This window comes from Sander vitreus, chromosome 2 (genome assembly GCF_031162955.1).
Source record: "Sander vitreus isolate 19-12246 chromosome 2, sanVit1, whole genome shotgun sequence".
Taxonomy (NCBI): domain Eukaryota; kingdom Metazoa; phylum Chordata; class Actinopteri; order Perciformes; family Percidae; genus Sander; species Sander vitreus.
Genome location: NC_135856.1, coordinates 26,082,436 through 26,102,030, shown reverse-complemented (window position 1 = coordinate 26,102,030; position 19,595 = coordinate 26,082,436). Strand labels below are relative to the sequence as shown.

The 19,595-nt window shown below is 38.6% G+C and overlaps 1 protein-coding gene across 5 annotated transcripts in view; it reads left to right on the top strand.

Annotated features, from left to right (window-relative positions):
* Positions 1-19,595, top strand: part of fbxw7 (F-box and WD repeat domain containing 7) — a 129,105-nt gene that overhangs the window by 40,097 nt on the left and 69,413 nt on the right. For all 5 annotated transcript variants that reach the window (XM_078262926.1, XM_078262919.1, XM_078262897.1 and 2 more), the window contains 2 exons: positions 7,275-7,523; positions 7,775-8,317. In XM_078262926.1, the coding sequence (XP_078119052.1) occupies positions 7,344-7,523; positions 7,775-8,317 (723 nt within the window). In that variant the 5' untranslated portion in view covers positions 7,275-7,343. The remainder of the gene's footprint in view (positions 1-7,274; positions 7,524-7,774; positions 8,318-19,595) is intronic.

Here is a 19,595-nt window from a genome sequence, read left to right as displayed (position 1 = left end):
TCTATATGTTACTATATGCTTTGTGAACAACAGCCAATATTTCCTCCACTCTCCCCCACTGTTCTATTAAGGTCATATTGGTGTGATTTATTGCTGCCATTTGTGGGTGTTCAGCACAGTCCTCTAATTTTCATTCCTTATTCTCAACAAGGTTTATGTGCTCGCTGTATCCAGTAGCTTTGAAACTATTAAGGCAGGTTTCATTTTTTTCAAATCTGGAAAAGATCTCCGTTTTCACAATCCATCATCAAACATAGAATCTCCTCAAAAGTATATTAATCATGAGTTTGAATGATTTGAAATGGATATTTTTTATAGATGCTGCTTTTTTGTTGTTGTTGATAATTAACCACAAACTCGGACATCATTGATTCACATATTTGCACGCGTTGGTAGAAAACGGTACGATTATTTTGGCCAAATTGATTTGCGTGTACAATATTGCCTCAGTTACTAGAATAAGAAGATAATCTTCACACCCCATCAAACCATACTTTAATTACAAAAATCCCTGCAAACCGTGGTTGTGACAAATGTTACGTAAAACATGGTTTGTTCTGCTGCTCAGACTTACACTCTTGAAACATTTTCAAGAAATTGTAATATTTTACTTTGGGCACCACTTTCAAAACTAATTGTACCCAAATGTCTACATAAACTTCAGTCCAAACTGTCTTCAATGGGAGAGAACATTTAGTCCCATTCCTCTTAACCTTCAAAACATTGCTTTCTCAACCAACTTACATAAAACGGGCATTTACTGTCGGCTGATTTAAAGCAGGGACATCACATGATTAATGGGATATGATAAACCTCTGCCAGCTGCAAAGGCTGTGCAGTGGAAAAAATTCGCTTCTCTCTTCTGTAGCCTGATCCGTACTGGATTTTCTAGGCCGATACTATTATTGTTTTTTGAGAGTTTCACAAAATGTGATAAGAATATATTGACCATTAGTCTTTTTTTCATAAACATGACAATAAGAATTGTGGCCAAGATATGTACTTAACGAGACATTTTGCAGTTAAAAATAACTATAAATACAAATTTATCTGACATCTGGTGCCAGATCCCAGAGTGCAGTGGGTTGCAATTGGACCGGAAATGGATCAGGCCTTACGACTGATACAGAACAGTTAAAATGCCTACTGATACAGATGCTGTACATTGGCTCAGGGCACCCCTAGAAATAATTTGGAAATAACAAATTTATAGCTAATGTTGATGTTATGGCTCAATTCTGGCCCATAACATCACAGCCATAATTAGATTGTATCTCAGACCGCCTTTGAGTTCAGTTTGAATTAGCAGTGATAAAGTGATGTAGCCGTTTCAACAAAAAAAAAAGAAAACTCAAACTCATAAAAGTTTTACTGACTTCCTGTTTTAGGATGGTCTACAGTGGTTTGGATGTCAGCTGAGTAGTGGGGCAGGCGCAGTAGCTGCTGCCAAAGAAAGTTAACGCCTAGCTGTTGCCCACCCATCACAGCATGTAGATAACTCTGTCCAAATCCACCTAAGAGAAGCACACTCTTGCTGAAGTGCCTCATGTTGAGTCTGTGCACAAGGCTAAAGTAATGTCTGTGTGTGCCACAGCTGTGGCTTTATCTGTGAAGTGCCAACTTGACACTCTCCCCTCCCCATCAGCAACTACACCAGTGACTGTCTGGAAGTATGTTGCACTGCCAGACTGCTGGGTACACATTACCGAGGCTGGTCTATATACATGTTGTTGTTATTATTCTAAGAAAATGGAAAATATTTTGGCCTCTAAGCAGCATTTATAATTACATGCTTAAAGAGATTCGGTCTAAGTTGGCATACCACAAACTGGTTCATTATATTTGCACAAAAGCTTTGAAGAATTAGAAATCTGTTGGTGGTGTTTGTTAAAGCTGCATTCATTTTCTTTTTTTGCCATTTGGGGGCAGTGGATAAAACCTCACATATTAGCATAGCATCTTATAAATTGTTATGTTGTTGATATTGGCAAACAGTTGCCTATTTACACACCCAACAAACGCAGAACAACATTAGCATTCATTTGGATTTTGTGTTTTTGGCCACCTGACAAAATTTAAGTCCCATATTCAATTTATAGCTTCTTTTTTTTTGTAGCTGTTTTTGGTCTTGATTAACTCCTGAGAGAAACATCTTGCATTTCAGATGCTAAAGGCCCCACTGTGTTTACCAGTTAGTTGCTAATCTGGTCTGTCTCATGTTTGGCGATGAGCAAGCAGCATACAGCGTGTTTTTTTTGTTTTAGCTGAAAGTCTGCCTGTTGTGTCGAAAAATGAGATTGATGAGAGCTGAGTTTGCGGGCTGGAAAACAAACAATGAGCTAAACAATGCTAAAACGCTTCATAGAGCCGAGGATTACCTCAGAGTTAGTGAAATTCTCCATGAGTGACCCCATAGTCATTGTTAGAGCAGATTTATTTATTTTCTATTTTGACATGTTAGTTTACTGGCAATCAAGCTAACGTGATCAGTATAAGAAGTTAACTAAAACGATGTATTTAGTTGTACCCCATAACTAAACAATCAAACGCTCATTTTCTGTGTTTGCTCATGGAGGCTCTAGAGCTCCTGGGCACCTGTGTCACCTGTTTGCTTTAGGAGACACAAATTCACACCTGCCCTCCCCAGCTTCCCAAAGCTATTTTTTGTCCACTTCATCGCTCTTGCATGCACAAGTTTCATTCATCAGTCTCTATTCTTAGTCCTGCAATACTAAAGACCATGTGCCAAGTCTTTGTTCACTACAAGTGTTCCTAGAATCTTTCTATGTATTAGCAGCCCCAAAACACCGATTCAACCACTTTATAAGCTTCAACAGAAGTTTTAGAAGCGCACACTGCTATTCTAAAATAATTTTCCGCTTGCCATTTAGGTGCATTTCCAAGGATGTGTAAACGAGAACATGTTTTAAAAAGACCCTTTTAACGTAAGTGTTTTTCGGCTATAATTGAACAAATACCCTAAAGTTCTGCACCAACACATTATCGTGAATCAACCTCTCTCACCCTGTTTGCATTGCCCACAATTGTTTGAACAACAATAACAACAAACTCATTTCATGCTGTGTTTAGGGAACTAATTACGGAAGCCTCGGCCGTTCCGGTAAATGGCAGGGACAACTTTAGCTATTCATAGCCTTCCTTTTCTGAGCTCACAGGAATGAACTAGCAGTCCCAGGGGGCAGTGCAATCTGAGATAGGTCTAATGCTTCCCACAACAGCCCCGGGACCATACAGCACAGACAGGGAGAAGCCTTACAAAGGGACCAGTGACTTTTTCTTCAAGGTCAAAGCAGTTGGTTTGCACTGAGACAGATAAAGTATGTGAGCATCCCGAAAATATATGTTCTCATCTCGTACTGTATGTACTGTATTGAGGGGGTTTGGAACCGCCATCTGCATAGCTGATTCTTAATATGTCATAGTTAGGATTAAATAGAGACCTTGTGTGGGCATTGAAAAGGCCTATTGGCACTTTAAAGCTACATTAGCTAAGATTAGTAAGGAATCTCTGAACTCATGTGCCTGATAGTAAACTGCCAAATGTAATTAGTCTATAAATCATGAGAATAAAAGCTTAAAACCCAGAAAGAATTGACACAATAATAAGAATAATTCACAATAAAACAACTGTTTGGAAGACCTTTTTGGACTTCTCTGCTCTTGCCTGGGTTGTTGATCTGCAGCTACTGACATGTTGGTTGATTGAATGACTGCGATGGTGTTGTTCTTGTCTGCTTTGTGGCTGGTTGACTGCAAACTTGAATTGCCCTTTTGGGATAAATAAAGTTGTTTGAATTGTATTTATTGTGGACTACTTTGAGAAATGGGCATGACCATCATATAGGCTTAATTCACTATGTACAGAGTTATATGACAGGAAGAAAGTGTGTGTTCAACTATAATGATGTGTTATGCCTATGTGTAATTGGAACTGGTGTTGATATACTGTTTTATGATTTGTAAAACATCTGTTATTTATCTGGTCTTACAATACTAAACTGTCACTAATGTATGCACAGTTGGTGCCCTTGCATAAAGAGGCTCCACTGTAGTATTTATTTCTTACTAGTTGTCTTTAGGAATGGGCTGGTTACTGGTTTCACGGTATTCCTGCGGTTTGAAAAAGTCAAGGTTTCAAAACCACAACAATTTTCCGTCCTACCGTTCCTAAGGTATGAGCTGTTTAATGAGTCGCCAAAGACAGAGAGTGCAGTTTAGAAATCCCTCTCCCTGCCAGTGTGCAGTGTCTTTAAAAATAAAATACATTGTGGTCAATGGAAAGTTCTTGTCTTTTACCTTTTTGTCTTTTACATTTCAAAATAACACATTTTAAAGCTGTAATTGCAATACCGTGAAACCGTGATATTTATGCTGAAGGTTATCATACTGTCAGAATCTTATACCGGCCCATGCCTAGTTGTCTTACAGCTTGGCATGTATTGGTGGAAGTCATTGATACTAATAAGCCTTAAGGATGGAACGGCTTAGCATGCTACCTACTCAGCCCACTACCACTTGGACTCGAAAAAACCCATGAGTCACACATCCCACTTAGCTTTATTTACATAAGCGTTTCTTGCTCTTGAATGTTGAATCAGTAGAAGAAAATGTGTGTATTAAGTTGATTTGCTTTTGAGTGCTTTTAGTCTTTGTTTCAGAATCCATTTAGATGTTAGACTAAAATGCCAAAGCAAGGAGCATACAATGCCTTTTTGTTTTACATCATTAAGTCACAGTGGTTATAACTAGGCTATTTTGACTGTGATTAACTGAAAAGACATGGATGCATGTCTGTGATGCATGCATACACATTTCGTCTTCCAAAAGCCAGTTTTTGTTTAGAAAAACACAGAGCTGCCAGTAAATGCTTGGCATGTCTTGCACTCAAAGATACGGCCTGTGGAAAAATAGAAACATGACTTGAAAATCTAACTAGAGCTGTCCACTTGTGATCCGATCACTCAGGACAGATGTTAAAACCAGTTCAGAACAGCCTATAATACATTGTAGGGCTGCAACTAACGATTATTTTCATAGTCGATTTAATCTGTTGATTATTTTCTCGATTATTCTTAATAATAATTAATCTTATTAGTTGTTTGGTCTATAAAATGTCAGAAAATGTGGATCAGTGTTTCCCAAGATGAAGTCCTCAAATGTCTTGTTTTGTCCACAACTCAAAGATATTCAGTTTACTGTCACAGAGGAGAGAAGAACGAGAACATATTCACATTTAAGAAGCTGGAATCAAAGAATTTTTACTTTTGTCTTAAAAAAAAATTACTCAAACTGACTAATCTATTATCAAAATAGTTGGGGATTAATTTAAGAGTTGATAACCAATCGATTAATCTTTGCAGCTCTAATACATTGTAGTACTAATAATACTTGTTCCTTTTATTAAGGATCATACTGAAGAATTTGCAGTGCGTATGTCAACAGAGCAAGCCAACGGTCTGTTTCAGTTTTTTAACCACAAACAAACCGGATCAGACTTTAGATGCAACAATTTAGTCAATTCAGTGACTTATTGTGTCTGTGTGAATTTGTTAATGTTTTCAGTTAATTGAGAACTGAGATTCTGAGAGTCTTGTTTGGTAGCTTTGCCAGATGTCTGAGAGTCAAGTCAGTTATATTTATATAGCCCCAAATCACAAATTTGCTTTACAATGTATGCTTCATATGACACCCTCTCTACCCTTAGACCCTTAACACAGAAAAGGAAAGGTCCACAAAAAATCCTGGCTGGAAGATATTGTAATGCCATTTGACTTTTCAAGTTGCCCTTTGACCCTGTGGAGAGATTTGCATGTTAAGAGGATGCAACTGCAGATTAAATCGCTGTGCCCAGTAGAACAACCTGTTAATTTTTTAATTAGCTAAAAAAAATATATATATACAAAAAGATTTTACATTAGAGCCCAATTTAGGAAACAACATGGTAAACACTTGGACATGAGGACCTTTTGATTTATTTATGACAACTTTGAAAGTTCTCACCATACAAAATACAGAACACATAATTTGAATATAATCAGTAAATGTCAGCTAAAGGTATGGGATGTCTCGTTCTTGTGTAGTAAGGGCCTGTTGCCCAGGCATGCAGTGTGATGCAACAATCTGATACTAATCTTATTGAAAGACTCTGGTATTGGACAGATGTGCGCAATCCACAATGAATCCTGTTACTTTGTCTCTTTCATTATAAAATTATAGCAACACCATTTTATAAATTATACAAACAACTATAAAATTCGCAAAAGCTTGAATAAAGGTTTGATGGATGAACATCTCAGTTGTGAAGTTATGTGTACAGGAGTTGTTATGGCCTCACATAACTTCACAATACCCCGAGTTTAGGTATTCATATGTGAAGAGAAAAGGCAGAATCGGTGCATCCCTAGTTTTTTTGCAATCATGCGTGCACATCAGTTGCCTGTAAGTGCAGGGACATATGGACTGAAAGAAACTTTAAGCTCAAGAGCGTCAAGATGCTTTTGGTGGTGACAGATAAGTGCTGTTGCTTGAGTTTGATTCCTGTCTGTATTGCTGCATCTGTGACACAGCGTCAGAGGGAGAAGCTGTCTCATTGTACATAAAGCTCTGGTGCCTATCTTCCAATTCTATGTATGGTTTGAGACATTACAGAAACAAACTATGTGACTTATGTGTTCATTTAGTAGGTTTGCCTTCATAATCTAGTGAATGCATAGCAGCCAGCAACACAGCGGATTTAGATGATAAACATGTCTTCCCGAAGCTTGTAAACTACTAAACTCTTAAGGACAATTGTTGCTTCTGATACATTTAAGCCATGTTTTGCTTTTGTATTTGACAGATTGGACTTTGTTTATTGGTTTTGTTGGAAGTTGGAACACTAGTAGCTCTCTTTTCTGCCAATCAGTCTGCATGTGAGGCACAGCATCCAACGCTGTGTGATCTGAAGCCAAACAAAATCCCACCCACCTTTTTTCCTTGTCTGCTGCTGAGCAGCAATAGTGTGGCTCCAAGAGCAAATGTTTAATGTCCATTATTCTTAATTCAGAGGCAACAAAAGAACATGATTCACACTTTCATTTGGAGGAAATTAGCGTATAATTTAGCATGCATTTGTGAGATTCTTTCTTTTTTAGCGGTTGTTTGAGAGTCGATATTTTTCCCGTAAGAAACACAAGCTGAGTGTGGACACAAGAAAACAATTAACATATTGTAACCGTCAGTGTCTTTTTTTTTTTTTGTGTGTCTCTCTGCAGAATGCCAAGCCCTTCTCCTCCTCAGACAGCCTAGCGAAGGTCCAGGAGGTAGCAAGCTGGCTTTTGGAAATGAACCAGGATCTGCTGTCGGGGGGCAGCAGCAGCAGGCGGAGTCGGGGGCCGGGGGGTCCGGCAGTGCGAGGTAACGCCTCCTCCACGGCTCGGGCACCCCAGCAGGCAGCAGAGGAGGGTGATGAGGATGAGCACATGAACCGGGTAGTAGAGGAGGCAGAGCAGCTGCAGCAAAGGGTATGGCCAACTGACATTCAACCAATGATGTTGTAGTCACATGGAAGGATGTGAAATATAAACCTATAGATTTTAATTTGATTAGCAAGTTGTAAATTGAGGTGTGACGATGCATAGCTCAAGTCATGTAATTGTGGATGTGCACCGTGTTAACCAAGTGAGAACTTTAGGCAAGTATAAGTGCAACAGATTTAATTTAGCATCAGACCTTTCTTCTGAGGCATTGTTTGTTTTTGTCTGGCTCTTCCCAGCCTGAGGCATCACAGGTTGATGGCGAGAGAGAACAACCATGGGCGCCAAGTGAATCAGGAGCCAGCAACGGCCCTCAGGGAGACGAGGAAGGGGAGGACGACGAGGAGGGCCCACCAAACGAAGTGAACGGAGGAGAGAAAGGAGCCCGATGGATGTGGGGGGCAGAGCAGAGGCGACTACGAGGCCAGCCGCTTGGCGAAGAGGACGAGGAGGAGGAGGAAGAGGAAGAGAACAACAACAGCAGCAGTCACCAAGAGGAGGAGGAGGCGGAGGAGAGGACAGAGGGAGGGGAGGAGCAGGGAAGGGAGGAAGAGGAGAGGGAAGAGGGCGAGGAGGAAGAGGAGGAGGATGAGGACGAGGAAGAGATGGACCAAGACAGTGATGACTTTGAACATTCGGCAGAGAGTGGGAGGGAGGAGGAAGAGGAGGAGGAAGGAGAAGGGGAGGAAGGGCTGCGGTCTCCCTCTCTCAGGAACAATGTGTCAGCCCCCAATAACAACCTGGACTCGGGTTGTACACACCAAAGCTCTTCCAACAAGAAGGTAAGCACAGCTGATTGATTTCCTTGGGAAGTACTGAACCTTCTTCTGAAGAAATAGTTCCTATGTATATTAACAGTTCACAGGGAGTTCTGTGAATCATCTAGTTAACAGAGACAGTTTCTGGAAGATAATTGAGGTCATTTTTCAATATTATGAGCTCCACAAACAAAATTGAATTCACCTTCATATTAGGGTGAATGCCGAGACCGCTACCTCAAAACTTGGGCAAACAAAGACCTAAAGCATGGATAGATACTACTGGAGTTAAGTGAGATAATGTGTAATGTCGGTGAACTGACCCTTAATTATACTTCTGCAGCAGGCACAGTAGTGTCAAAAGTTTCTCAAAGAAAGTGTTTGGTTATTATCACATCACTGCTGCGATAACTTCCCACAGTGTACTGCACTGACAACACATGGTTCATATTTAAAGCAGCAGCTCCCTCTTTTGGCACAAGTATGTTACTGCACTGCAAAGTCAAGGAAGATAAAAGCTTAAACATACACAGCTTAAACTGAGTAATCACAAGTAATTCACAAGTAGTTTCTTTAAATATGTGATGCATTTCAGGATCATGTTGTTTTGGAGTTTGTGATAGAAGAGTGACAGCAGAGTATGAAATGATGATGATAATAACTAGCGAATGCAATTTCTGAAGAAATTGCGGTGTGAATGCTGTATGTTGAAAGGCTGACGCTACACTGATTGCTGACTTGAATTGTGTTAGAAGAAAGGTAAAGCAGTGAGAATAGTTGAGAAAGTGGGAATGGGTTTAATAGTATGAATGTCTTAGAAAAGTTGAATAATACCTAGATTGTTTGAAAGGTGTGGCATGTTTTAATTTTTAGTTGAAAAAGTGGGAATGGGTTTATTAAGTATAAATATCATTGAAAAGTTATAATATGAATAATGTCTTTAATATGTGGAATATCTTGTGTTTGAAGAAGGCTGAATGTCTTTTGAAAAGTTGAATAACACCCAGAATGTTTGAAAGATGTGGAATATAATGATTAAATATTTAATAATCAAGAACAATTTAAACCATGTTATAACGATGTTAACTTATTTTACAAGTGCACACACATTCAAAAATTTTTTTAGCGTCAACTGCACCAACATAATTTCTATTATTCATATGATTATTACCATACTTAGATGACATAGCCTTCAGTGCAGTTCAGTACACACACCAGTGTTAATTTCGTTGACGAAGACTATGACGAAAAATATTCCTCAACGGACCTTTTTCACGGACGAAAACTAAATAAAAACTAAATAAAAAGTCAGATATGATGACGAAGACTGTTGAAATATAACAGACACTTTAGTCAACAAATAAAAATGAGCCGAAAATGTTAGGGAGGGACGAATGGAGAAGAAACTCTTTTTTTTTTGTGGGACAAGTTGGGAAGAAATCCAATCAGAGCGAATCTTTGAGGGTAGGTTGATTTATGCGGAAGCAGCAGAGCCATTTTAAAAAGCCGCGGCAAATGCAGGCGCAACCGCTAAACAAACGCAGCAGCAGTTACACAGGAGGACGAGTTTGCAGAACTTTGCACAGTTTCGAGGACGTCTTCACAACAGTAAGGTTGTTTACATTATACTTAGTTGTGTTTAGTTGCACAGTCTTAGTTACACAGCTTTGGCTGAACAACAGAAATGTCAGAGCTAGGTCTAGGACGACCCGTTAAATCTGTGTCTGTATTGCATATTCAAACCTTAATACCATTCCATAACAGACTGATGGATACTTCCAATGACCAAACATTCTGGAGAAACATTTAGTCAACTAAATCCACTTTAGATTTAGTCGACTAAAATCTGCCAATATTTGGTCTACTAAAACTAGACTAAGACTAAAACTCTTATGATATTTAGTCGACTAAAAGATTTCAGATGACTAAAATAAGACTAAAACTAAATGGTGTGTTATTCAAAAGACTAAGACTAAATCAGAATTTGCTGTCAAAACACACACACACACACACACACACACACACACACACACACACACACACACACAAACAGTCACACATAGTCACTTCACAGCAACAGGTCAACATGTCAGGGATCAGATCACATGACCAACTGCAGTTACAGGTTGCCATGATGACTCCTGTTTCAGAGAGTTCTTCAAAAAATGCGAATGGAAATTAAAAGTTGTATAAAACTCAGTTAATGAAAGATTAACCATAATCCTAAGGAATAATTTACCATTAGTATAGGAGAGGAAGGCGGAGGAGACGAGTAGGAGAGGAACAGAGGAAGAGGAGTAACACACACACACACACACACACACACACACACCAACAGACAAAAACACAGGAAGAGGAGAAGAAAGGAGAGGAAGAGAAAAGGAGAGGAGTAGAGAAAGAAGAGAGGAAGAGGGGAGGAAAAAGGAGAAGAGGTGTTTTTGTAAGCTAAGCTATGATGTGATGATGGACTAACTGACCAACTGACTGACTCTGATAACTGACCTCAGGCCTTCTCACAGAAACAAATCTCTGACGCACCTTTGATAGTCCTGCTCTTAGCTCAAAAACCCTAACTCCTATCTCTTAATGTTTAATACTGTGAGAGACATAACACCCTGCTGATCATCCTGTCCAAGAATGGTGTGTGTTGTGTAAGACATGCGAGGATAGCAGCTGTCTGAAAAGGGCCGGTTTCTCTTCTCCTCCTAGTATTTCTGGTAGGATTTAGTACAGGAGGCAGTGCGGCAGTTGGTGGACATGGCTTCACTTGGAAGCTCACTGTGCATCGTGTGAAAGTCACATTGCCTCCCTGAGTGCATTGTTAGAAAGGGCACAAGATTTCCTACATTTTGATGTAAAAGTAATGTATGATGAGTTAAAACTGTGGATGGTATCGCAAGGTAAAGAAAATGTAGCTTCTGCCTCTTTCCACTCTGTCAGTTGGGCCCTACCTTATGAGTCCGAACATTCCATCCCATACACACCAATGTAAAAATGGCAGAAAGACATTAGTTTTAAGCCTCAAAGAAGACTGATTATTTTAAAAAGTACTAATGGGATTTGAAAGTACCAACCAATACCAGCGCTGAATGTATGAAAGATGGGGAACGTTTTAAAGTTTGAATGGAGTTTCTCTGTGAATGTATGAATGAGTAGCTAGCAGTTGAAAATGTATGAAAATGTGTCAACTTTGAACATTCTGTCCATCCGCTTTAATGGGGGAAAAATGTCCGCTAAACGTTGAATATATCGAAAATTATAAATGTTAAGAATACTAAAAATAGTAGCACAGTATTCTGAATCAAGCCGAACGTTTTGATGTTTGAATGTTGTTTCTATGTTGAAAAATGTGGAAGGCGTTAAGGTGCAAAAATCTGGCAGAATAAATAAAGTGATGCCTTCAGCATTCACACCAATAAATATTAGTGTAGAAGAATATAGATGTGAATGCCTTTAGGACATGTTAAAACTCCAAGCACGTTCATGCCTCACTGATTGATCGCCCAACATGACTGATGAGTAGGGAGTAGCACTTGATCTTCAAAAGACAAGTGTAACAGATTGTCAGATCTTTCCTCAGTAACAGAACTAATGTGCTCTGTTGTGTTTGGGTGTTAATGCCGGTGTCTCGTTTCAGTGATGACTGATGTCATGACTGTTTTGTTAAAGTGTTTCAGTAGCCTTCACAACACCTGTATTTTAAAGGAGGAAATGGAGTTGCCATGGCATTTTCTAGAAGCTAGGGATGGTATTTATGATTTGCATTGTGTTTGCATAGAGTTTGAGAAGAAAACAAATTCAAAGAGGTGACATCCCTAGGTATTGGCTTATTATATATATATATATATATATATATATATATATATATATATATATATATATATATATATATATATATATATATATATATATATATATATATATATATTAGACCCAAAAAAGCACATAAAACTTTAAAAATTCCTTGGGGTCATTTAGATGTAATGCTATCATGATGTCCTGTAGACTCCATTGGAGTACCAGGATCACTTCAGCAGATGGTGGTGTGAGTCTGTTGAGAATAAAAACCCTCCCACCAGTAAAATTATTTGTTTTAATTAAAGTACTAACTATATTGTGCATTTGTGTTGTTCATTTACACTACCTGTTCAAAGTTTGGACACGTTTTCCCATTCAAGTGAATGAGAAAGCGTGTCCAAACCTTGGACTGGTACTGTAAATTAAAATCTGCAGCAGCATCAGCCCCCTTAATCCAGTATTTGTCCGGTTTTAAGTGAACAATGTTTTATGCCTTTGTATAAAGCCTATTATACATCTCTTCACCAGAGGCAACATAGAAGACACCAGAGATAATACACCCATCTCAACAGACAGTAATGCTTGACTAAGGCTGTGACAGATTTGTCTCATGACAAGTACGCCGCTCTTCCCACAACCTTCTGACAATAGGAAGCTGCACAGCAATGGCATTTAATTATTGCTGTTGAAGAGCATGTCTCTCTTAACCGCCACAGTTGTTTCCTGTATAATATGTCATACCTGGGGTCTCAATATAGAGTGATGTTATGTGTGTGTGTCTGAGCCTTTGATGGAGATGTTGCCCTTGCTTTATATTGGCCTAAATATAGCAGTTAGTCTGAATTTGCTCCTGTGTGCCTCTCACCATCTGACACAGCTGTCAGGTTTGTCAGGGTCACTGCAGTGGGCCAGCTGGCTTTGATGTTGAATGTACACAATTTGTTATGCTGTGGGTCTTGTATGCTTAGAATTTGGAGTGGTGTAGATAGAGTAAATCAACAGTTATTGAAAGCTCAAGTGAGATTCATCTGACATATCAACACTCACTGTGTTTTAGTGGGAATGATGACTTCTGAATGTGAGTAATGGTGAAATATTCTGGTTTTTTTTTCTAGCCACTTAAACCATATAGGAGATTGTGACACACACTTCCAAGCATAGAAAACAAAAATAAAAACGGTATCTTAGGAAACATCAGCGCATTCTTTTACGTATACTTGACTACAGTGTGTACAAATTACTGACTTTTGAGGCTACTTATTTTGCACTTTCCAAAAAAAACACACAATTACAGTAAGTGCTGCACAGAATGAAAAAAACAGAAAAGGTTCAAGCTAAGCAGAAATAGGTTCAACAATAATGTGCTGGACAGAATAAAACAGGTTAAAATGTTAAAAGCTTAAAACAACCGATTAATTATTGGTTACTCTGCAGATTATGTTCTCAATTAATCATCTGGTCTATAAAAAGAAAGAAGAGAAAATGGTGAAAAGAGCACATCACAAGCCAAAGTGGCATCTTCAAATGTTCTGACTGACCCAACAGTCCAAAACCTAATAATATATTTAATTAATCAACTAATCGTTGCAGCTCTAGAGACAGCTAATTGGCCTTGGTCAGATGATCATAGACACATTGAAGAAAAGCAACAGCAGCTTTAAGAAGTCCAAAATACTGAGTGTGTAGACTTAAAAGGGCTTTACTCGAAATACTGAATAAAAAAAAAAAACTGGCTGGGATTGCCTCCACATGGCTCTCACAGACCGTTACCAATACGTGAAATACAAAAAAAATGTTTTGTCATGGCCACATGCACTATATTGCACACACGCCTGGATATTCAGAATCATGAGTCCAATTAGCTGGTAAAACGAGTAGAAAATTCACAGGACAATTATTACACCTGAATATGAAACCATCAGTTATTAGTTTGGTAATGAAGTCAAACTTATTATGTATTTATTTACCTTTTTTATACTTTTCAAAACCAGGGTTACTAAGTGCTTGACAGTAGTAGTAGTAGTACTATTGGTAGTAGTAGCAGAAGATAGATTACCTTCATATAAGTTACACATTTAAAGGTCCTGTATGATATATCATGTGCATTTTGACAGCTGCAGTATCCATATGCCAAACAAATGGCAACAGAGTTGTAGTAGAGGATCAGTACCCATGTTTGGATCAAGAATGTGTCAGTCCATTTGGGGGTGAGGAGATATCTGCAAGCACTGTATGTGTGGCAGAATTGTGCAAACACAAAACTACATGTGTAAAGTAGCAGTACACTACAAAAACTTCTTTGTACACTTTCTGTGCGTGTCTTCACACTTCCTTGAAGGCCAGACTTTAGGGCAGATTGTGTTCCTAGGCTCCAGGTGCTGTAGGCTTTGGTCACCAGAATTAGACGCTTCACCTCCTCTTCTTACTTGACACTCTTGTCTTTTGACCTCGTGCCAACGGGGTGATACTTGGGGTCCTGCTCATCATTTAACCTTTTTAAAATTCTTTAAGAGCTTCATGAATCAGTATTCAAGCCTTGCATTAATGTCCCTGCAGGCCTAATGTGCAAAGATATTCCGGAGTTGAGTCAAAACTTAATTTCGAGCAGATGCCTTTCTATTTAAGGACACTAAAAAGGGAATACATCGTTTGACATTTTCATGCGTCAAATGACCGAATATATAGTGTTATGTTAACCCAGTGGTTCTCAAAGTGTGTGCCGATGCAGGCAGAGCAGCGAGCACATTCTGGACACTTTTGAGTTTCCCCACTGTTGCGCGTAAAATTACCAAAATAACACATAATTTTCTTCCTTCAAAGGAGGGAATGGCAGGTGTTGATATCCTAATGTGTGTCTGAATTTTAGGTATTCGTTACACCACATACTATGATTTAATGAACAGTGGAGAACATTTAGTTTAGTACAGTATCTAAAGTTTTGATATTAGCAAGCGCAGACATTAAATCAAACGCTCCAGTTACTACTAATGTAACGACTTGGATTTGAAACTCTTTATACTGCTCAGCTTCACAGACAAAATGACAGACAAGCTTGAAACTAACATCTAAGCTACTTTCATTTGTTAGACTGTAGAAAAATGAGGAATTTGAACATTGTTTTCCAGTATTCTCCATTTCCATAACTCTGCATGAATGATGTGCAATCAGAAGTGACAGATGTTGATATTTTTTAGGGTGCAGTTTGTTATTTTGTCCAAGTGTAGATATTGAATGCGCTTTACTGTTTTACTTTAACAGCTTTTAAATCTGGAATTGAGGGACCACATTTTTCACATGGCTCAGAGCATTATACAGATTTGCAGGGTGCCTGGGTAGCTCAGTTGGTAGAGCATGTGTCCATATATAGAGGTGTACTCCTTGACACAGCGGCCACGGGTTCAACGACGACCTGCGGCCCTTTGCTGTATGTCATTCCCCCTCTCTCCCCTTTCATGTCTTCAGCTGTCCTATAAAAAATAAAGGCCTAACATGCCCCAAAAAAATATTTAACAAAAAAGAAAAGAGAGGTCAGCTGCTCAGGGAAGTGCGTATTGGTTAATGGCTTTGGAAACAGGGTGACTTCTACAAGTTTGAAATATTTTTCCCTCTGGTGTTCCCACTCTGTTGCTTCATCCAAGCTTCATTGCATTGAGCAATATGCCTCTGAACCATAGGACTGTAAACTACACCTACAGACTTATACCACTGCACAGTAATGTACACTGTACTGCAGGCTGTTCAATATTTGAACAGTTTTCATGTATTACTGTTTGAGGTAGGGATGAGTAATAACTTGTCAGCCAAATGGTTTTTACTGTTGCAAACTTGGACAATTTGAAGTGCAATCAGTTCTACACTCACTCACTCACTCACTCACACTCACTCACACACTCTCTCTCTCTCTCTCTCTCTCTCTCTCTCTCTCTCTCTCTCTCTCTCTCTCTCCATTGCCACTAATTAAATGTTTTTCCAAAGGAAAAGCAGCCTGCTTATTGTAGCAGGCGTCTCCCACACACTGGCCTTGTCACACAGGCAGAGATGAACCTCAAAGGACTAGTGTTCTCATCCTCCCACATGAAACTAGTTTGAGTCTCATTATATACTAATATATATTAGGGCTGTCAATTGATATAAAAATGTAATCGAATTAATTACATACTCTGTAAGTAATTAATCGCATACATATTAACGGTGCCTGAACCGATACTTTTTAATAAAGTAAAAAAAAAAAAAGAAAGGTACTAAACAACAGTTGGCGACATTAAAGAATGGCTTGTTTATTGCTAAGGCCATATGGTCAAAATTAAATGATTTAATAATAATGTATGTAATAACTATAACAATAAGTTGAGAGAAATTGAGAGATGATTTTATGGAAAGTACCCCATGCCAATCTCTAGGTATGGTGAAGGGTATGTGATGATGTGGGGCTATTTTAATTCCAAAGGCCAAGGGAAATAACTGGCCTTTAAAAATAAAAATCTGCCTGCCTCTATGGGAATTTAACATAGGGGTGTACTTACTTATGCCCCCTGTATTTTAAGGAAGAACATTTATTTATTTATGATACATTATTCATTCACAAAGAAAATTGGTGTCCTTAAAGGTTGGATTTTTCCTAATTTTTTTTAATTAAGACATTAAGATCAATTTCTAAAAGATGATCTTTTCATTCTTCTTTTTAGTCAACTTTTGTGTGTGTGTGTATGTATATGTGTGTGTATGTATGTATGTATGTATGTATGTATGTATGTATGTGATGTATATATATATATATATATATATATATATATATATGTATATATATATATATATATATATATATATATATATATATATATATATGGGCTGTCAAAATAACGCTTGACGCTAGTTAACACTATACTCGACAGCAGCTAACGTTAGCCTACCGCTAGCTAGTAGCTGGATTAAAAACGGTTAAGATGCTGACAGCTAACGCTAAACGGTGTAAAGTTTGACTGTGTTTTACTGTAGATATACACTGTAGAGGATTCAACACCGGTTGGAAACAATCTGCAGCTGCCGTCGGAGAAACAACACAACGGTGCATTCAATGAAGCTGGTAAACTACATCCTCGTGGTGCATTTGAAGTTATTGTAAATGTCCTTTTCCCATCTGGTGGTTGTTTTTGTCGTTCAACAGCAATTTACTAGTGAAATAAGTTATTGTTATATACTTTATTATTAAATCATTTAATTTTGACCATATGGCCATAGCCATTAACAAGCCGTTCTTTAATGTCACCAACTGTTGTTTAGTACCCTTTTTTTTTCTTTTCTTTTTTTACTTTATTAAAAAGTATCGGTTCAGGCCCTGTTATTTATGTATACGATTAATTTCGATTAATTAATCACAAGAGTATGCAATTAATTAGATTACATTTGTTAATCCATTGACAGCCCTAAAAAATATATATATATATATATATATATATATATACACACACACACTTACTTCCACAGGCCCTTTGAATTGGCAGTTGCAGTCTCTCCTTGCCTGTCATCTTTTTTACTCAAACCTTAGGCAATAATCCCTCACTGGCTTCCCACTTGCTGTCACATGCATTTCATGAGTCGTCCAACCCTGCTGCTGATTGTCTTCTGCGCTGCCTGAGAATTTTTTAAACCAGCTTTTTGTGCTAGCAAGTGTTGTGCTACTTGATGTCAAAATCACCGCAAGTTGTTCAAACTTATAATTGTCTTGGGTAGGCTTTGCTCCAAAAAATATTTCAAACACAAACCACCTCTCCAAATTAGCGAGGATCTGCATGTGTAGTAAAAGAGAGCTGTTTTGTTGTTACATGTGTGTGTGCCCACCACTCCTGCAAGCTCAGCGTGATTTTTTTGTCAGCAGCTTTTTCTGCTTTAGAAGGCAACGACAAAGAAACATGGACCAAAAGGATTTTCCCGTTCATAGAGCATACAGTTACATTATACTTGCAGGTTGTCTGTGCAGTGACAAATCTTTTGACTGCAGTGGCAATCACGTTTGGGAAGCAGAGACTGGTTAAGCTGGTTAGGGGGCTGATTAAGTTTAATTGTGGATGCTGAAATTGTTATTGGAGTTATTATATTTTGCAGCTCTAATTTGCATTACAAACTTAATGTTCTTAAGAAAAACACTCTTGATTGTGTGTTTATAAGGTTCCAAGCACAGTTTGACTCTTAAATGTCTTGTAAAAACCTGCATCTGACAGGATTTTGTTGTATTGGGGAGTTGGCAGTGCAGCATTGTTGTCCCAGTCTTTGACACCAGAGGGAGGCAGTGGTCTGAGAGTCACGTACATACATTAATCCAACAATGCTTGTTGCAGTTGTGCTCAGACTGCACTACAGGCTTTACCCGGCAATGAACGCCTGACTCACATGGAGATTGTCCAGCAGTGCGTGAAAACGAGTGAGAATTCATGTGTTTACTTTCTCTAGTAATGCTTCTGGTGTTTGGCAGAGGTTGTAGCTTCATTGCTTGCTGATGTAGAGACAGTGTAGGTGTGAATAACAAATTTCATGCTAGAAACCTTCACTTATACATGTGTCTACTATATCAATATTTCAATGTAATAAACCATGCCCCACTGCATGTTAGGTGGCACACAGCATCATTCATAACGGATTGCAGAACATGCACCTCAATGGTATTATCCCTTACTTAAATGAAAAGGCTGATCACTGCCTGTCATCAGGGTGCAGTAGGAGTATCTAGCGATATTTCATCTTATTGAGAGAGATTTTCTAATCACAAAGTGATCTCGCGCTCTCCAGAGCTGCAGTGATGGGCTATAAATGATATTGGCAGCAGTGAACCAGGAGGAATAGTGTTGAAGAATTTCAGTGCAGTTAATATGCAGCTGTAAACATTTTACTGATACTAGTAAAAACTGCAACTTGCTATGTTTTGCCTGTTTTATAGCCTGAGTCGAACACTGTTTGAACTACAAACATTTTCTATGAGAAGCTAAATGATTGAACCAGTATGCAAACACAACAGTCTGCTGTACTTGTCACTTTAATCTAAATGCAGTTTTTGTCCATTTTTCAAAGGATTAGAGAGAACGTGGTTCCTTTATTTGATTTGTTGCCTCAACAAAGAACGCTTCTTCCAGGTTTGGTCGGCAACATTAGTTACCATGATGGCAATGTTGCTATTTCTTATTATTATTTTTTTTATTTTGATTCAATGTTAATAACTGTATACTACACATGCAAGGCCTACAGTGTCTCCCCCCCCCCCTTCCACAAGGTCTACATCTGCAGCCATACCCCTTCGTCTCAGTTGCGCTGTTGGAGGTGATTTCTAAGTGTGCTGAGTTACTAGAAGCCACACATTCTTGACCTCTGACACTCCAGGGATTGCAAACTCAATGAACAGGCAGAGAAACATTAAAAGAAAGCAGACAAATGGACAGCAGACATTTACCCCTGTAATAGTCTGGATCAAGTACATTGCCTTATAAGCCGGACCAGCTTTGCCCCTCCCCTGCTG